At 51.7% G+C, this 20,197-nt stretch overlaps 1 protein-coding gene, 1 long non-coding RNA gene and 2 other non-coding genes across 4 annotated transcripts in view; 2 read left to right on the top strand and 2 right to left on the bottom strand.

Moving 5' to 3' along the window:
* The window catches only part of LOC135821069 (nascent polypeptide-associated complex subunit alpha, muscle-specific form-like), a 38,586-nt gene extending 24,197 nt beyond the window's left edge, over positions 1 to 14,389 (top strand). Inside the window, exons 3-6 of the mRNA XM_065334131.1 lie at positions 229 to 282; positions 2,134 to 2,322; positions 9,076 to 9,273; positions 10,898 to 14,389. Coding sequence (XP_065190203.1) covers positions 229 to 282; positions 2,134 to 2,322; positions 9,076 to 9,273; positions 10,898 to 13,344 — 2,888 coding nt within the window. The 3' untranslated portion in view covers positions 13,345 to 14,389. The remainder of the gene's footprint in view (positions 1 to 228; positions 283 to 2,133; positions 2,323 to 9,075; positions 9,274 to 10,897) is intronic.
* Positions 14,390 to 16,819: 2,430 nt separating this feature from the next.
* LOC135821923 (uncharacterized) overlaps positions 16,820 to 20,197 on the bottom strand; it is a 104,588-nt gene continuing 101,210 nt past the window's right edge. Inside the window, exon 10 of the long non-coding RNA XR_010554419.1 lies at positions 16,820 to 17,722. This is a non-coding gene — a long non-coding RNA (uncharacterized LOC135821923). The remainder of the gene's footprint in view (positions 17,723 to 20,197) is intronic.
* On the bottom strand, positions 18,594 to 18,817 carry LOC135821952 (small nucleolar RNA U3). The gene has a single exon (XR_010554442.1). It is a non-coding gene; the product is annotated as a small nucleolar RNA U3 (small nucleolar RNA).
* On the top strand, positions 19,358 to 19,429 carry Trnae-uuc (transfer RNA glutamic acid (anticodon UUC)). Its single transcript has one exon. It is a non-coding gene; the product is annotated as a tRNA-Glu (tRNA).

Below are 20,197 nucleotides of genomic sequence, written 5' to 3'. Positions count from 1 at the left end.
ATATCAAAGTCACTATACTCAATCTGCGGACAGAACTGCTTCGTCCTTTGTGGACTCATCAGCGCAGCACAGAGGAAATGAGGCCGTAAAAGTCACTGTATATTATAACAAGGAACCGAATGTATATGGAGATATATACACCAGTAAGGGAGAGCATGCCTAAGACTGTAAGTGTGTATGGAGTGAGGTGTAATGCTACATATTGCCATTTATGCGTGATTATTGCAGACTCGGACAAGACCAGTGAGACAGATGTAGCGATGGATGATGATCAGGAATTCTGTGAGTTGTCAGCTGGCTGCATGTAGACTGTCTGTAACTCGTGCACCCATGTGTGCCTCTCCCCCCCCCCCCACCACCACACACACACACACACACACACACACACACACACACACACACACACACACACACACACACACACACACACACAGTACAATACAATACAATATGCCCATCCGGAGATGATAGCAGGTCCCGAAGGGACCAACTGGGTTCAAGTCACGAGCAGAATCGGGCGTGGCGAGTCAAGTCCTGGCGACGGCGATAGCGCTTTCCACAAGTGCAAACGAAGTCTAAGGTGACGGGCTCGGTCGGGGGAATGGTGCTGCATGCTGATCTCCACTCTCTGCGATCCTGGGCGAGGTCGTACCAGTCCGCTATCTGGCGGTCCTTCATGTCGGACACAACATTGTCCCACCACCGCTTCCGGGGCCCATGACGTGGCCGGGTCTTGTCCAGTTCGCCGAAGAGGATACACTTTGGCATACGGAAGTCATCTATTCGAGCAACATGGCCTAACCAGCGGAGTCGACGCGTTTTCAGTGCCTCCTCGATCGGCTGTACCCTGGCTCGTTCAAGGAGAGTGGCGTTGGAGATGTGCTCCTGCCATTGTGTTACTCTGCGAATATCCAGCAGGAAACGAACACAGCGGTGATGAAAGGCTGCAAGCCGACGAACATCCACGGACTTAATTGCCCAGGTTTCACAACCATACAGCAGCGTCGACAAGACAACGGCCGAATATACGTGCACCTTCGTCTTGACGGAGAGATCACGATTGGAAAAGACAGATGAGCGCAATGTGCCAAATGCTCGGGAAGCTTTTGCCAAGCGAGCCGAGATCTCAGCAGTCATCTGGCCATCCGAAGAAATACAACTGCCGAGATACGTAAAATCAGGCACCAGCTCAATACTACCCTCAGGCAACTCTAAAAGGCCGGATGGTGGCGACGGGGCATTCACTACCATAACTTTGGTCTTGGTGAAGCTTACAGTGAGGCCAAACCTGCTTGCAGTGGCAACGAAGGAACTGCCAGCAGCTCCACACGCACGCACGCACGCACACACACACACACACACACACACACACACACACACACACAAACTCTCTCTCTTTCTCTCTCTCTCTCTCTCCTCTCTCTCTCTCTCTCTCTCTCTCTCTCTCTCTCTCTCTCTCTCTCTCTCTCTCTCTCTCTCTCTCTCTCTCTCTCTCTCTCTCTCTCTCTCTCTCTCTCTCTCTCTCTCTCTCTCTCTCTCTCTCTCTCTCTCTCTCTCTCTCTCTCTCTCTCTCTCTCTCTCTCTCTCTCTCTCTCTCTCTCTCTCTCTCTCTCTCTCTCTCTTACACACACTCCCCCTTTACTTTGTTCACTGTGACCTTTTCACAACCCCCCCCCCCCCTCCCACCATTCCTCTTTCCCATTACTAGTAAGAACTCAGATGGTGAGCCAAGGAAAAAATTGTAACATGGAAATTGTGGGCGCAAGTTATGCGATCGAGTCCACCAACTAAACCAGATTTTGAACAGTCAGACGTGCAAAATCTAGCACAAAACTGACAGGGAGTACTGAGACATTCCACGGCATCAAAGTCAGCTTGAGCACTGCTCGATAGCGCTAACCAACGGCCTTCCAACTTGGAAGGTTCATGGATATTATTGCTAATTCCAACAGTCAGTTTTGTGCTAGATTGTGCACGTCTGACTGTTCAAAATCTGGTTTAGTTGGTGGACTCGATCGCATAACTTGTGCCTACAATTTCCCATGTTACAAACATTACTAGTAAATTCACAATTTAATAATAGCTTTCAAGGAAAGTTGTTGAGTACATTTTCCATACTTCTCTGTCCTGTAGCCAATTCAACTTGCTCGCAGTTCACCGATCCGAATGGTGATGTCCACTACAAACCCAAAAACCGATCGATGGACAGCTTGGGTGTTATCGTCTGTCACCCCGGTTTTCAGCTGAGTACGTCCGTACAGCGCCGGTGTATAATCGTCAATAATACCAGACTTGACTGGTCCAGTGATCAGCATTGTGTTGGTAAGTTGGGCCCTGTCCACGGGTGTTTGAGCTTCGAACGCTGTGTCCACTTAATGCCATCGCCGCTACTGCTGCTGCTGCTGTTCCTGTTGCTGCTACTGTTGCGTATGCTGCTGCTACTGTTGCGTATGCTGCTGCTGTTCTTGTGTTTTGTTGTCACTATTTGTTGCTGGCAGTTGCTGCCGTTTGTTTGTTTGTTTGTTTTGGCTCTGTCCATGTTCTGTTTCAAATCTTTATTCTCACGATAGCCTGTGGCTGATAAGAGAGTATTTGTTGTTCCTGGTGTTGTTCTTGATGGGATTGTGGATGGTAGTGTTGGCATTCATGACTACCATGGCAGCCGCATTCCGTTCAGACAGATTATTCTGAGATTGCTCTCCGTCGGGTTTCTCTTTGCGCTCAGGGCAGTCCCCCCTTATCGTACATGCTGTGTGTGCATGTGTGTGTGTGTGTGTGTGTCCGCGTGCATGCGTGCACGTGTGTATATGTGTGTGTGTGTGTGTGTGTGTGTGTGTGTGTGTGTGTGTGTGTGTGTGTGTGTGTGTGTTGTAGTAGACGGATTTTCTACCGTATCATACCGTATGTACCGTATATCGATAGACTTACCATAATTATCGTATATAGTACGTTATTTTGTGTCCGTCGCGTGTATGTTATGTTGGTGCATGCGCGTGTTGCTGTGGTATGAAAAGCAGTCTTCGTCTTGAGTTCGTCTTGTCTAGTTGTGTTTCGTCGTCGTGTCAATAAACAGTCTTCCAAATGTAGTTATCGTCGTCCCTTTGAATAAGTGTGGAGATGGCATGGGACTGGGAGCAGGTGGAGAAAGGCCAGTTACTACATATACAGTCGACCTACCCTTATAACGATAACCTCTATAACGATATTACCCTTATAACGATATTTTTCTGCCAAACCAAATCACTCCATTGACTTGTGTATACAATGCCTTACCTCTATAACAATATTGCTATAACGATATTACCCCTATAACGATATAAAATGGGCTGACCAATCGACATTTCCCTTTTTATAACAATATCTAGCAGGGAATATGTAGAGGCCACTATCCAGGTAGGGCAAGCTTCACTTGATAAGTCGCTGGGACATGACGAAATGCAATGGGGGCACCAGTGGGCACCTTGCGGTGTACATAATGTGCATGTACATCAGTTTTTTAGGCTACGAAGAGTGTAAAAAATGAACAAAATACATGCATTATGACGTATGTGTATGAAATGAACCAGTTGCAGTTACCCCTATAACAATATTACCCTTATAACAATATTTCTTGGTCTGACGCAAATATCGTTATAAGGGTAGGTCAACTGTATGTCACTCTGATTTAGTCACCCACACTAGTAGAAAGTATTACCTTCACTGGGGGCAGGGGTAACTGCAGTTGGATCCCGGGACGGATACCCTGATACAGTCAATCCTTTTTCTGCACCTTGTCCTCACCCACTTACTGAGGTGTGGTGAGCGAATAAGTGGGATCATTTTCAAGTCCACCCAGAGTTTTGGGGATTTCAGGGGGTGTCGGCCGTTGGGCGGTTCAATAGACAATTGAGCCATCTTTCCTAGATTCCTTTTGAGTCTCTCTCCCCTCTCCTGGGGAGACCCACGTGACCAGTTTTGGCAGTGAGCATTAAGTACAAGTGTGTGTGTGTGTGTGTGTTGCGATTTCTCTCTCTTCTCTTCTCTCTTCTTGTCGTTGTCTCCCGCTTCTGGGAGCGGCGTGGCCCGATAGGGTAGCTGTACATAGTAGTAGTAGTAGTAGTAGTAGTAGTAGTAGTAGTAGTAGTAGCAGTAGCAGTAGCAGTAGCAGTAGCAGTAGCAGTAGCAGTAGCAGCAGCAGCAGCAGCAGCAGCAGCAGCAGCAGCAGCAGCAGCAGCAGCAGCAGCAGCAGCAGCAGTAGTAACAAGGCCTCTTTTACGGGCAAATGACGCATATGCGTAAACCAAAAGCAACAAGAACCTCAATAAACAATGTCCAACAAAAGAATCTGCAGACTGCAAAAAAGGACACAAGGTAAAACTCAAGTCCAATAGATCGCGTATGGTACGTATGTGTGAACAAACCAAAAGCCGATTGAGTGGTGAATGTGGAATGTGTAAGTTGAAAACTCCAGTCTGATAAATAGCCTATTGGGGGTATATGTGTAAAAACATCATAAACCAATAGGGTGGTGGATGTATAATTTGTCTGCGTATGAATGCTTACTTCGATCTGTCCGATAAACAAAACAAAACAAACTATTATAAAAGTAGAAACAAAAAAACAAAACAAAAAAAACAAAACAAAGACATGCTCAAAAACAGATATGTCCGTTACGTCACATCCGTTTAGGATCGGCCACACAGCCCCATGCCACTACCGGAGCAGCCTGCACTCCGTGACAAACGAATTGCCACGGCGTACGCCCCGAGCTCCCCGGCATCCACGCAGACAGGTTACGGCCCAGCGGAGGAGGCAGAAGGCAATCTTGGCACGAAGATGGTGCATGACGACGGAGTACTGTAGGTCAGAGTGCTTCTCCACCACGCGCTGAACAAGCCGCTTCAGGAACATTCCACACTCTGCCCCAGCCATGCCATTCGTAGCAAACACCAACGGAGTGAAGGCACCTCGCTCGACGTCCGTGATCCTCTGGCAGTATTTCCGCTTCTTCTCCAACTCGTTGGTGCGCAGTTGGCCAAGGGCTTCCGAACGCGACAGCAGGGACGCTTTAGGGTGGGTGACCCTGACATCAAAGAAAGCGTCCTGCTGCCTTGTCCAGAAACCCCCGGCCCTGATGTCCAAACGAGCTTCAGCGCTGCGATTGGCGGTCCGGCCGGCGAGCACCTCGCCATCGAGAGGGAGCAGTCTAGGCTCGACCTCCACGTCTGGCACGACATCGCCAAGGACAGCCGCCAGGGTGTCCCGGATTTCGTCATGACGTGCCATCGGGTACCCCCCCATGTGGACACGTCATCGAGTGGTGTAGGGTGGTGTCCGCTCCACAAGCGCATTTGCACGGGACATCCAGTGGCAGGTACCCATAGCGTATGCACACCGCATCTCGAAAGTCGGACTTATTCAGGATTGTCCGGTGCGCAGTAAGCGGGGCACACGTCAGCCATGACGACACGCCCTTCTCACCGGCGATATCTGTGAGGCATTTCTGAGGCGGGGGCAGATCGGGATATAACGCCGCGACTAGTGCCTTCTGCGACTTCTCCTTGTCCTTGCGACGTGAGACCGCTCGCTTGCGGGACTCGGTAACGGCTGCGACAGACGGGTTATCACGAACCGGCTGGGTGGTGTGGACCCCAGGTTCTGGCCGGGTCACAGGTCCAGGAGGATCACGAACGGACGCAGCAGAAGACGCAGCAGAAGCAGAAGCAACTGACAATGGTGCATTCCGGTGCGATGCCAAAGACACCTCCTCGCCATCGGGCACGGACGCAGCAGAAGCAGAAGCAACTGACAATGGTGGATTCTGAGGCGATGCCAAAGACACCTCCTCGCCATCGGGCACGGCACTCCCCGAACCATCACCGACCATCAGACGTACAAGCGGCTCCGTCACCGCAACAGAAGTGGAATACTCCCGCTCCGCCTCAGCCGCCAGAATCGGGATGTTTAGGCCTCCAAGGCGGGTGGGCACTGAGAGGAGTCGCCGAAGGCTTGCCTCATCAGGCACCTCCCGACCCAAGAGGAGGGGTAGCAGGTCGCGGTTGACCAGGGTATCCAGGCGCTCTAGTAACGCAGGCGGGCAGGATGCCACTCGGAGCACGTAGCGCCACTTGGAATAGACACCCTGCAGCGTGGCGTAAACTGCATGAGGCTGAGTACGGGCCACAGATACCAGGTTCACCACCTGCCTGCACCAGGCGGATACCGCCTCCTCAAGGTACGCGGCCTTGAAGCTTCCTGTGCCGAGCACTCCTCCCAGATATCGACAACCGGAGGTTATGATTTTGATGCCGGTGCCGGCGAACAGGGTGGACGCCTCCTCCAAACACTCCTCTTTGACCAGCAGCACCGTTTTCGTTGGGTTAGGGGTATATCCATAGGCCGGGCCAAGCTCCTTCACACTGTTCCAATAGCGCAACAGAGACCGGACACGGCCAGCGGCGGAATCGTCGTCAGCGTACCACTCCTGCACGATATCGGGTCAGAGCTCTCCCAAGCGGCGTATGAGAGGCGTTATGGCCACAGCGTATATTCCCATCGCCAAGGGATCGCCCTGACAGGTACCCTCGCGCGACAGCACTTCGCCACCACCAGCAACAAACAATCGGCTTGGCGAACGGTAGGTATTGTGGAAGATCTGGCCAAGCGGCGGGCAGACCACGGGTACATTATGCATGGCGACGGCACGGTTCAGCGAGTTGAAAGCGTTCCCTGCGTCTACCAGTAGGATCCCCTCAGTCGCTGGTTGCTCAAAGAGGTGCTCCATGGCATGTACCGCAGCCTCGCAGCCAGATGGGACACCCGCGCACAGCTGCAGAGGAGCCGTGACCATGAGCATGTCAGGCTCTATCACTCGGGCGACAGCCTTGCAGACGATCCTACGGAACACCTCACCCACTGCGATTGGCCGCACGCCCGGGTTCTTATTGAGCGGAATCAGCCGGGCCGCAGTGAAGGCTGCCAAGGAATCCGGGTCAACATCCTCCCTGCACAGAAGCCTGGCGGTCTCCGCCATGGAAGAAGCCAGCCGGTCCGAACAAGTTCCGTAGCATGTTAGCATTCGCTGCCAAGCCTCTGCGTCAAGGCCAGACGGGCCGGATGAGCCGGACATCTCGCGAGCGACGCGTTTAATCAAGGCGGGTGTCAGCCTCTCAAACAGAATGGGATCACATTCAGACCTGTCCGCCGCATCCACCAGAACGCTCGGGTCAGGGCTAGCAGGTAATGGGTGCTTTTCGAGAAGTGCATCTCTCACGGTCTTCCCAGTGTCGGCGTCCATGACCTCATCCATCGCCAATACCCCACCGGACGAGGCTGATGAGGCGAGACGAATGGCCGATTGTATTCTGCCGGAGAAGACCAGCTTGCTGAATCTCATATCATCAATTTGCCCATCTGCCTCCCGAGGCCCAGAGTCCCGAAGAGGGGGCAAATGTGCCTGGAGGCACCGTCCCTCGCGCAGCAGCTCACCAATCCGCCCAGATTCCCATAGGCCGAGACGCCGATCAAGGTGCGGTGCCGAAGCCCCGTACTGGGTAGCACATGGCTTCTGTAGGAGCAACTGGGAAGCCACGACCACAGCCGCCCAGGCATGCCGGCGCGCTGCACCACCAACAGCAAACGAGTGCATGAGGTCAGCCAGCAGAGCCACAAACCGCCGACCCACGGCTCCATGTGGCACAATAAATAGATTCCGACGCCACGTGATGACCTCCTCATATGCGCTGAGAACAGACTCAGTAGTAACAGCAGCAGCAGCAGCAGGATCCGATCCCGGATCCGGCACAGAACCACGTGCACCAGGGGCGTTAGAAACCGGCTCTGATCCAACAGCAGAGCGCGGTGCCACATCCGGGGCTCCAGGCCGCGGAACAGGCTCCGAAACTGGGGCACTGTCATCCCTCGAACTGGGATCCCTGGAATCACGGCTGGGGACATTCATTGCCGCAATGGAGACAGCTGCAGCACCATCAACACACCCGGCGTGCGGTGGAGTGGAAGCGCCACGCACAGGGCCATCAATGGGTCTGAATCGGGGCGAAAGTGCACGACGGCTACGACCACGGCGTCCCGGTACACGAGCCACCGGAGACCTGGAGGCCGACCCATCCCGAGCATGACTCCTGCCCCTTCCGACAGCGCCAGGTGATGAGCGGCGCCGCCTGCCCAAAAAGCCTGGCCTCTCAGGAGATCTATCCGAATGGAATGCTGGATTCGGATCTGCAACCGGCACAATCGGAATCAGCTGAGCATTACCAAAATTGCGGCACCTACCCGCGCGACCAGGGTAGCAGCTCTCGCAGGCCCTGGCTGACACAGCACACGAGCAGCCACGGCAGCTCCCAGTCGACTTGCTGCACACACAGCATGGCTTCGATCCACCAGCGGGCTGTGACATGCCACCAGAGCGCTAGAGTAGTACTAGTAGAGATCGATCACAACTGCACAGTGCACACGGTAACCATGCACACGGTAACCATGGCGAGAAAGCTGATTAGAAAGCTGATCCGACGCGCTCCACAAGCTGGAGATGTGTGTGCGACGCCACCCGCCAGCACTGGGCACGATGAGCTGCGACACCAGCAAGGCAACGCTGGTACTGTAATACGGCTGGGACTAGAATATTCTAGAAATTTCGCAAAACTCTCGATGCTCTCCAAGTCCCTAACTGAAGGGACTACCGCTGAAAGGATAATGACCAGGCTAGATAGCTAGCACGCTAGATATCGACGAGCACCGCAAGCCAAGGAACCGAGGGAAATGCACACTGGGCACTCAAATTCAAAGAACACGGGAGCACTGAAAAGTGCATCCACCTCCGAGCACCTTAGTAGTAGTAGTAGTAGTAGCAGTAGCAGTAGCAGTAGCAGTAGCAGCAGCAGCAGCAGCAGCAGCAGCAGCAGCAGCAGCAGTAGTAGTAGTGTGTTTGTGTGCATGTGTGCGTGCATGTATGTCTGCATGTGTCTGTCTGTCTGTCTGTAAGTGTGTGTCTGTGTGTGAGTATGTCTGTGTGTGTGCATGCATGTGTGTATACCACTGTATTTCACTGAACGTGTGTGTGTTTATATTCTGACGCAGCTATCGAGAACTTCTGCCCAGAGCTGGCAGCCGGGAGGTTCTCCCTCGTTCTCTACACTGGCCATCGGCGTCTGGGTGGCGAGGCCGTCATCGTCTGCAATCACAGCTCTGTGATAAGTATACCGTACAAACGACCGCGCTGCAAGTACGACAACGCCAGCCAGACAGCCGTGTGGAGCGACATACCCAACTGCCAAGGTACGTCATATGCAACACAGCTTGTTCTTAATTAATCTCCGGTAGGTTCGGGCACGCACATCACGTACTTCAGCCACAGTTCCTGTTCTTGCTCCAAGACAACTTCACGCGATATCTCAAAACACCTAAAAAGTATTCTGAGTACAGGCCTACTACAGTACATGATTCATTGGAAACTGGCACCCTAACTTTTTGGTGTCTCCCGCACATAGTTGTAGATATCGTGAAAACAACAGTACATCCTGCATTGTGTGACCCGTGCAATTACTCCTTGCCACATTTGAGGCCAGAAAAGTCCAAGAACAGGGAAATAGAAATTCAGCCAGGTTTTACAAAATTAGGACAGGTATGCCACGGCAAAATGTCTGGAGAAGCAGATCCCAAACCCGGATTTTTGAGATATAAAGTGGGTTTTTGATCCTCAATTCGGCCCAAATCGGACTTTCAACAGCTAGCGGGACAGTTTCCGATGAATGGACTTATACTTGTACTTGTAGCGTGCTCTTGTGCATCGGAAAACGCACAGAGGTAAGAGGTCGCATGGAAGATAAACTGGTATCGGAGAGTTGTAGCTTCAAGGATGACGACACAAGATCACGTTGTCATTCCCCATGTGCAACACCGCCTGAAAAGTGGCTTCTATTCCCTCCGGCAAACCTATGCACTCGCCGTAGAGAAGCAGGCGAGAAATGTGAATGCCCTCGGTCATGCTTGGCTCTCGTGCAGGCGATTAATCGTGCATGAAAGTCGTGACAATTCTCCCGTTAACGTGGATTTGCCTGCCATATGAATACTAGTAGTCTGTAACCCGTGTTTATCATCATACAATTGGATCTGCCAACAGATGTTGTCGGGGGGTTTGTCCGCACGGACACAGCGCCAAAAGGGGACCTCGTACAGGTCACCAATACACACGGACCGCGCAGAGACCAGCTGTCTTTTAAAAGTTACGAAAATCTTTCTGAAGTGATAGTTTCTTGCTATCTGTGGAGAATCTCACAACTGGCATGACAGGTTGTTTGTAGTCTGTCTTCTATATCTACCGGGTGTTGTCTGAGGGTATCTCTTATGCTCTGCCAGGGCGGCTGTGCATCAAGACCAAAAGTACGCATGCTTCTTTTCTATAGCGTATCAATCGCTCCCTCAGTCATAGCTACAAGCGAACAGTATTCCCGATATACTGTAGCTTTAAATCTGAATGTCTCACTGCTATCTGTCTTAATACTCCCAGCCAAAAGAGTGAAATACCAAAATACAGAAATTTCAATTCTTCTACATGACTTGAAATTTCGGCTACGATTGTGGCGCGACTCTGTCCTATTCTCTTGAAGCTTGTCGGTTATACCGTTGTGTGTATGTGGAAAGTTTCCATGCAAGGAAACTGTAACCCCAACGGCAGCAGACCTTGGGCAATATCTGCCTGGATACGTGGTGACCTCTTTTGCCAACCAAGTAACGTTATGTGTGTGTGTGTTTTGTGTGTGTGTGTGTGTGTGTGTGTGTGTGCATGCGAGTGCGTGTGCGTGTGTGTATGTGTGTGTATGTGTGCATGTGTGTGTGTGTGCGTGCGTGTGTGCGTGTGTGCGTGCGTGTATGTACATGTATTCTTGTTTCCCGTGTACAGCACCGCAGACTGTCATCCCCACGACGGTCAGTAGTACAATGCCAACAGGACCGCAAGCAACCGGCACATCCAGCTTGTCACAGTCCGCCGTCGCAGTTGTCATCTGCACTTGCCTAATACTAATATGCGTCGGTGCGTTCATTCTGCACTTGCATCGCGACGCAGTACTCAGGACGATGCAGAAAATCGACACGCAAAACGGTGCGTTTCTCATCATCAACGACACCGGGAAGAAAGTCAAGAGCTTCCTGGACAAGAGCTTACCAGCCACTGTTAGTCGACGTTTGCGAAAGGATGTGGACGTGGACGCGGAAAATGCTACAGCAGAAGAACAGCAGCAGCAGCAGAAGCAGCAGCAGCAGCAGGACAACACCACTCCACTTGGGATAATAAAGATACGCTCCAAGGCGTCGATTGACACGGTGCGTAGCTGCGACGTACCTGTCCGATACCAGCACGGAGGGGGAGGAGGACAAGCGGACAACGGCGGCGGAGGTACGCTAAGACGCAGCTACTCTGACTTGTCGGCGGACAAGCGCGGTGGCCGCGGCCAACATCACCAGCCGCCTCTGCGCAAGTCGTTGTCGTTCCCGGCGTCACACGCTCAACGAGCGGAGCAGAGTCGGCGCTCGTCGATAATCGAGTCGATGCATTCGGACGAGGAAGATCAAGCAAATCTGTCTCAGCCGTCTGGGCTTTCAGCACAGCAGCAGCCACCGCAGCCTATTGGGAGCCCGGCTTTTCCCTTCAAATCAGCAACATTGCCCAGCGTTCTCTCTCCTGTCTCATCACCTCTGGCACGAATTAAGCGCCTAGTGAAGTCGAGCAGTAAGGAATCCGGTGTAAACCCGTGGTCGGGCGTGTCTACCATCATGAGCAAGAAAATCCCGGATCTGGCGCTGAAGGGCATGAGTATGCGTGGGCGCCTGAGCGTGCCACGCAAACTGAGGAACAGCAGCACCAGCAGCGGCAGGCCTACACTGTCCGAGAACGACAGAGAAAACACCTCGCCACCACCACTGCCTGCTGTCCGCAGCGGCAGTGAAACGTCGCTGGCCGGACGAGTAGCCGTGGCAGGTAATTCCGGTTGCAACGAAACATCACTGACCGGACAAGCAGTTAGCAGTAAATCAGTCTGCAGTGACATATCACAGGCAGAGCAAGCAAGGGTGAGCAGGCAATCAGAAATCACTACTACGTCTCATATTCCATCAGAAGATGAACGGGGATCCTTAGCTGCCAGCGGCGATACAGAAGACAACAAATTAAGTGAACAAGATGAAACGTGTGAGAACGCTAGCAATGCGGCTGCTTCCGTACATAGCTTGGCTGACACTCATCCTGCCGCCACCGCCGCCGCCGCCGCTGGCGAAGATGACATTTACCATAACCCCCTAGAGGAAGAGGTCAGCTTGCAGCCAAAGAAGGTACCTCCGCCACCTCCTAGTTCCACTCCAAGCATTGCCGATGGTGGGAGAGCCTCGACCAGCAGCGCTGGTGGCGGTATATGCACTGGTGTAGACGGTGAAGAGCCCAAAGGTGACGTGGCCAGCATCGCTTCCTGCGACTCGCTCTACCTGAGCGCGCAGGATCCACGCCTGGCTTCTTGCGCTTCGTCGTCGCCAAGCCCCAAGGCCGCCACCGCAGCCTCCACTGCCGGCAGTGGCTTGCACCCTCAGAGTGCTGCTCAGTCTCCCAGGCCTCCCAGCGGCAAGGGCACACCGACGGCGTCCGCTGCATCGCCAGCGGAGGACGAGGAGGAGGACATATACGCGGACTGCGCCGAGCGGAACATGAACAGCACCGAGTCGTTCACTGACCTGGCGCTGTTGAAGCAGGCAGACCCACCAGCGGCGGCGGAGGCGGCGGCGACGGTGGTGGCGACGACACCAGCACCAGTGGAGGCCCAGGCAGATGAGAACGTGTACGAGATGGACGACGAGGTCAGCGACGTAATACAAAAGGCCAACTTGACGAAAGCCAAGAAAGACATGATGAAGCGCACCAGTACTTTAATACGAGACAGCAAGGCACTGGATACCGCCGCCACAAAGCTGAAAACACTCGCCCGTCAAATGACATTCGGAGAGGGCAGCTCACCCGCTCCGGGCACTCCGGACAAGCCTAGGCAATTATCGATCGACGCCAGTCCCACCAGCGTGACGGCCTCTCCCACATCTCTACTGCGCAGGATCAGGGAGTCCACACGCGACAAAACGAAGACCAGGAAGGACAGCCCTAGCCAAGCAGCAGCGGCGTCCACCTACACCGCACGCAAGCTACTGCCCACACCTGACGCCGAGGAGCCACCACCGCTACCGGCAACTCCTGCTGATCAGAAGAAGCGTGTGTCAGCAGCATCGCTGATACAGGAGTCCAGCTCTACGGATGAGGAAGCGGACGGAGACGACATGTACGCGGATCTCGACCAGTTCAAGACGTCTTAGTTAGCGACTCGCTATTGCCGGCTCCTACAGCATATTTGCCAAGCCACGAATATCGTGAAACGGCAAACCTACTTCGCACTAGTCCCTTGTGAATGACTCATTACTGTAGTACCTTTGCTTGCTTCATACCACAGCATGTAAGAAAACTATCAAGCGCACGATCAAATTAGTTGTCTGGATATCCACTCTCTGCTGGAGCGTGTCACTAGAGCCAGGGCTGCCTCACTGATAGCAGCAATATCACCCGTCCTGCTCAGTGAAGTGTTCGAGCTACGGTCCGCCCTCCTCTTGCCAGTGCGCGAGTTGTTTTCCGTTGTCTTCGTCCTACCGCAGTGCATCAGTCTGTGCGCTGTGTGCAGTCCGTTCGGCATCAATTAGCTGCTGCCAGCGGATACGTACAATCATGGCTTGCGCTGATGCATGACTCCACAGTTCTAACCGATTGACCAAACTAGTGTTTGGCACACGACTTCACTCCCCTCTCCTCCTTTTCAATCTCATGACCGTCAACTTTCCGTTCGTGGTGTGGCAACTGACGTGTTGCACCCCCCCCCCCCCCTCCCCTCCCCCCTCCCCGATGCTCCTACCATGTACTAACTGTTGGCATGAGTAACGGATCACTGCCCTTCACACATGCACACTAGTAGTGTCTTCATCTTCCGGCATGTCACTAGTAGCAGGCACGGCACACAATCACGCCCCGAATAACTCCCTAGGTTCCGTCCTTGAAGCAAGGAGGCAGTAGGAAAGAATTGCTGGAGAATGCCTTTCCAGTTTGATATAGACGAAAGACTAGAACATTGCCTATTCTACATGTTCTGCGTGTACACAAATTTCCCCACTTTCTGATTCTGAAATTATCCCATCTATATTTTCTTCTCGTACGTAGTATAGCGTTTTCGCATCAAAATGTGTCCTTCACACCAGCCTATTTATTTCTTTATCTATTTATTTGTTTGTTTGCCTGACGATGGGTGTTTCCAGCCATAGATAATGATTTCAGATTTTTGCTGTTGTTTTCTGTCCAACATGAAGCGCTAACGGCCACCTCTTAGACCTTAGACGACCTCTGTTGTGTGTGTGTATGTGTGTGTGTGTGTGTGTGTGTGTGTGTGTGTGTGTGTGTGTGTGTGTGTGTGTGTGTGTGTGTGCGTGTGCGTGTGTGCGTGCGTGTGTGTGCGTGTGTGTGCACGTGTGCATGCGTGGGTGTGTGTATGTGTCGCCATCCCCTCTGCACGCTGACAAGCTTCAGCCTGTCCACTGTCACACTGTGTACAGCGCAATGGTGCCGTGAGCTCATGCAATGGTGCCGTGAGCTCATGCAATGGTGCCGTGAGCTCATGCAATGGTGCCGTGAGCTCATGCAATGGTGCCGTGAGCTCATGCAATGGTGCCGTGAGCTCATGCAATGGTGCCGTGAGCTCATGCAATGGTGCCGTGAGCTCATGCAATGGTGCCGTGAGCTCATGCAATGGTGCCGTGAGCTCATGCAATGGTGCCGTGAGCTCATGCAATGGTGCCGTGAGCTCATGCAATGGTGCCGTGAGCTCATGCAATGGTGCCGTGAGCTCATGCAATGGCTGCAAACCTGCCACTAGCCTTGCCAGTGTTTGCTGTCAAGTTGGTTTCTGTCACCACTGCGTGTAATCTCCCGGGTATGATCCAGGTTGCCAGGGGCAACCAGACTGTGAATTCTGAATTTGCCTGTCGTCATGGATATGCGAGCGCGACGCCAGAGTTTATGGTCGGAGCAGGTCCGCGTGCGAGCACCTGCATGTTGCATGTTGTTATGGTGATGTAGAGTGGGTTATCCGGCAGCCATCGCTCTTTGCTCCGGCCAAGTTTAGAAACGCTATCCACTGACGTTGGAAATCCTATAAGTTGAAAACAGTTTGTAGGATGGTAGGGTGGGGATGGTGGCTTTCCACCTTCTGAACCAACCTATGGTCAAAAATTTCAGAAAAGTTTCGAAAAAAGGAACAAAGTGCTTTCCTTCACCCCTAGTCCTATGGCTAGGGTGCCCTGCTGGCCCAGTGGTTGGCCCGTGTAGGATCCCAGCATGCATCATCCCAATGTGTTTGTTGCTAACTCGTCCATTCTCACTCTCAGTGCATATGATTATGAGTCGCGTAGCCTGTCATTCGAAACACCTCCAACCATCGACCAAGAGAACACACACACACATACACAGGCAACTGAGTAGGCAAATTACTACTTTTCATGAACTTGTGACCGCGGGCTACTTAGCAGGCAGGGAGTAGGCATATACTTGGCTGGTCAGCAGGTAGGGAGTAGGTATATTACTACTCGATGACACCATGACTTCTGCACACTGGCACTGCACACTGTGCTATCCATCCTCCATGTTGTGTGAAGACGAGCAGCAGTTCTAGATCTACATGTACATGGAGTGGGGGATCAGTTTTAAGCAAAAAATCTTCACTGGGCCACTGCAGGATAGGAGATTTGAACACAGCCAGTTCCCACTAGACTTGAGCACCAAATAGACCAGATCATCAACCGCTAGACCAAGCAGGTTTGCTGATGAGCACAGTGAAAAAACACGTACATCTACGTCAATGAAAAATGAAACATTTTAACTAATAGCCGCGCCGTGAATAAAGAGAACAAAATTTAATTATATTCTGCTGTCATCACCACACTACCACCAAGTCATGAAAGTTTACCAAAATTAAATTTCTTGTCACATTCATCAGTGGAAAGTGGTGACTGAAGAGTAACCATGGTAACCATGCTGAACAATGATTACTTGCATTTGAACTAAGTAGTGCATAATCCTGGGTCGCAAACTGAGTAAGTGCAGTCTGACGCCGGCGAAAGGCATGGCGATGTCTGACTCGAAGCCATGGAGAATCCATCACACACACAAGAGGAGCAATGATGTACAGTGCTAGCAACTGAAGTCCGACCCGTGAGCGGTCTCTGTGAGCGGTCACATTCTAGCGGTCTCTGTTTCGTAGTTTTACAAACCCCGTGTTGGGTCTTTGCGATGTGAGCGCACCGCTCAGGGGTCGGATTTCAGTTGCCAGCACTGTACTTGTACTTGTAGCAGGCTTGCTCAAACCCAGTCCTGCATTGCACCACCGTCCAGTCCGCAGTTCTACTGAAGTGGACAGTGAATTCCGAACGGGATGACCGCGGCCGACGCCCTAATTTAATAATTACTTGCTTTTAGCGCGTAGATCTACGTGCACAGTAGGGCACGTACACATTGTAATAATGGAGCAGCAGTGTTCATGGGCGCAACGCCAGCGCCCCGTGGCCACTTGACTTCTCAACGGATCTCCATGTCTGCTACAGTAGCATGCATTGCTAGGTGGCACGTCATCCACATACACAGGTTCTAGTACGCACGCACGCACGCAGCACTCAAACACACACCATGCGCAAAGCCGCCAGTAATTCAGTACTGAAATTAATTGTATTATGATTTGAAACCATGGATACCCGCGAGACCAAGTTACACGTACTTGTAGCATGCACGAAGAAGAGAATGGAAAGAATCTGCATGGGTAACAGCGATCGAGTTTGTATGCTAGCCTTAAACAACAGAACAAGCCAAGCGAGAACAAGCAGGATGGAAAGCAGGTGTAAGCGGAATCGTAAAACGACATTGGCAGTGACCGTGGACCACGCAAGTCGAAGGACGGCCCCCGACTGCGGACCACTGAGCAATGTAATCATACAGCGCGAAGCTTGGAAATTCGCTGACCCAACACAACTCACTGTACATTGGCCTCACGGTTGCAGATGAAGGCTGCGCTGCATGTCCAGCCTCTGCCTGTCTACTTCTGCATTGCAGTCTGCAGGCACAGCACTGCATGACTAGTCCACATTGCACTGTAGTGTAGATTCAGCATTGCATGACTGGTCCACATTGCACTGTAGACCCAGCATTGCATGACTGGTCCACATTGCACTGTAGACCCAGCATTGCATGACTGGTCCACACCGTAGGCACAGCACTGCATGACTGGTCCACATTGCACTGTAGTGTAGATGCAGCATTGCTTGACTGGTCCACATTGCACTGTAGACGCAGCATTGCATGACTGGTCCACATTGAACTGTAGACCCAGCATTGCATGACTGGTCCGCACGGTGGGCACAGCACTGCAGGATTGACCTGTCCTGTAGGTGCAGTATTGCAGGACTGGACTAGGCTGTAGGCACAGCACACTAACTTAGGCTTGTACTGTAGACGCAGCATCGCATGGTTAGTCTACACTGTAGACACAGTATCACAGGGTTGGTCTTCACTCACTGCAGACGGCGTGGCATGATCGCAGTGTGGCAATGCGTGATGCTGCATACACTGAGCGTGGCTGGAGTTCTCTAATCGTCACCCGCATCACCGCTTGATACAGACACACAGAATACAGAACAAAAACAGCGTACACGTCAGGAAATGCAAAGTTGCAAAGACGTCGTCTCACATTTGAACACGATCATGGTCGCAACTTAGAAGAGCTTTCTAAATACAGAGTTGCTGAACCATGTTATAGACTCATGGTCGATACCTACCCATCCCAAGCCTGCGTTGGCATTGGGCACTCGAGCAGGTTAAAGGCGCACTCACTGCCTATAGCTCTTTGCGAGCATACTCTGAAATACAGTAGAGGCTTTGCAGTCGTACCCTGCAGGTGCAGTGAATGCTCCCATGAGTGATGTTCTGCTCTGCGTTACGGGAACGCGACGCGAAGAATCCCGGGAACACTCTTCGCGTTCCCGTAATGCGTAGAGGAAACCTGATCTGGTGGTGGTGGTGGTGGTGGTGGTGGTGGTGGTGGTGGTGGTGGTGGTGGTGGTGGTTCAAAATTTGGAGATTTGCGCCAAATTGCACGTCATGTCGGAAATAATGTGCATCTTAATCTCTCTATTATGGCTCAAACCCGAAAATGGGGTGCGACTTATAATTAAGTGCGACTTGTAAACGGGAAATACGTATATTTTGTCTGTTCACTCAACTGATGAGGGGTGAATTCCCCGAAACACTGTGTATTGAGCAAGGAGTTTTACAGTACACACTTTTTCTTTTTTTCTCTTTTTTTCTTCCCTCTTTGCTACCTTGTCATTGGGAAGAAATTCCCGTCCGGATTTTGCGAAGTAAAACAAAGTTTTAAAAACTGATATCCTTTGAGCAGGAGCAGGAGAAAAATCTTCATATCAACTATTGCTCAAACATATGGAGCCAATTCATATTTTTCCTTGTTTTGATAAAATAGAAAGCCACTCATAAAGCAGCCTCCCCCTCCACACTGACCAGAAGGACAGTGCAGAACGGTCATCAATCACCAGCACTCTTGCACCCATACATGGATACTGTCGTGCTGGTGCGCTTCCCGCTTAGGGGAGGATGCTACATGTCGTCCTCGTGGCTTATGCGGTTGTCTTTGTAGGAGAACAAAGACGGGATACGTACTATAGAAATGATCCTAGTGAGTACGATCTTGATTTTCAACCAGCAGCCGGATTTTCCATAAGTGCTTTTCGGCTGCAGCGTCGATCATCACATTCAATGTCATATGTACTATTCCAAAGTTTTTCTTTTATGACACCAATCTTAGCTATTGAGCTCCGTTTAACAAAAGACACAACCTTCCATCGCTAGCCAAGCATTGGTCTAATACGTGACGTGTTGTCATGGCGACGGACACCCTGTGAGTGAATTGACGCTCAGCCTGACTGTATATGAATTTTACTATTGTTTTATTCAGTGCAACGATTTCAAGCATACCCCAGTAGTAGGCTGAAAGGAGTAGCCGGCAAGCGACCCATAACACACAACCTTCCGGAGAATCCGCAAAAAAGCTCACAGACACTGGTAATCGTAGCAGGTCATTCTAATGACGCAAAGGCCCAGCTGGTACCCGGCTCATGGCTACGTACTGTTGGCAACGCACCGTGCCAGATCCCTTGTGCAGTGATGTACGGTATACTCGGTTGCTGACTATTGTTGGTATTCTCCTCCTGACGGGAACTAGTGTGCAAGTCCCATATGGTCTAGTGGTTAGGATTTCTGGTTTTCACCCAGACGGCCCGGGTTCAATTCCCGGTGTGGGAACACCTAACTTTTTTCTTCTCCTTGTCTCGAAATGTAAACAACTAAAAGAGTAGTACACTTTTTTTTCTAGTGATACTCGTCCTTACAAAAAGTTTTTTGTTTTGTTTGCATATACAGTACATCGTATTAAACAGAAAGTCCTTGCAAAAAGTAGGTGCACCCAAGGACGAGTGTCACCATTTTTTTTCATAGTTGTTCAAATTTGGAGACAAGGACGGGAGTCCCTAATGATCCACTGCTCATTGTGCGACTGCCCATGGTAACATGTAGTGAGCTGACCAATACGTCATGGGGCATTATTACTACAGATGCGCTTGGTGAAATCCGACCCAAAGTGCAAAGCTGGCACCCTGGACCAGCTCCGATTACATCCGATTGTATTTGTACATGTGTACGTTCAGCTGCTTCCGTGCCACTTCCAGGGCGTCTAGTTGAGGGCGCCGGATATGCACTCTGGGTCGGATTGGACTCTGGGTCGGATTGGACTCTGGGTCGGATTGGACTCTGGGTCGGATTGGACTCTGGGTCGGATTGGACTCTGGGTCGGGTTGGACTCTGGGTCGGGTTGGACTCTGGGTCGGGTTGGACTCTGGGTCGGGTTGGACTCTGGGTCGGGTTGGACTCTGGGTCGGATTGGACTCTGGGTCGGATTGGACTCTGGGTCGGATTGGACCGAACGCAACTGTAGTAGTATAAGCATAACGTTGCACAAGAAACTAACTCATATTGGACTCTGGGTCGGGTTGGACTCTGGGTCGGGTTGGACTC

This window comes from Sycon ciliatum, chromosome 7 (assembly GCF_964019385.1).
Source record: "Sycon ciliatum chromosome 7, ocSycCili1.1, whole genome shotgun sequence".
Lineage (NCBI taxonomy): Eukaryota > Metazoa > Porifera > Calcarea > Leucosolenida > Sycettidae > Sycon > Sycon ciliatum.
The sequence above is the reverse complement of the archived record's forward strand: the minus strand, read 5'-3'. Positions and strand labels throughout refer to the sequence as shown.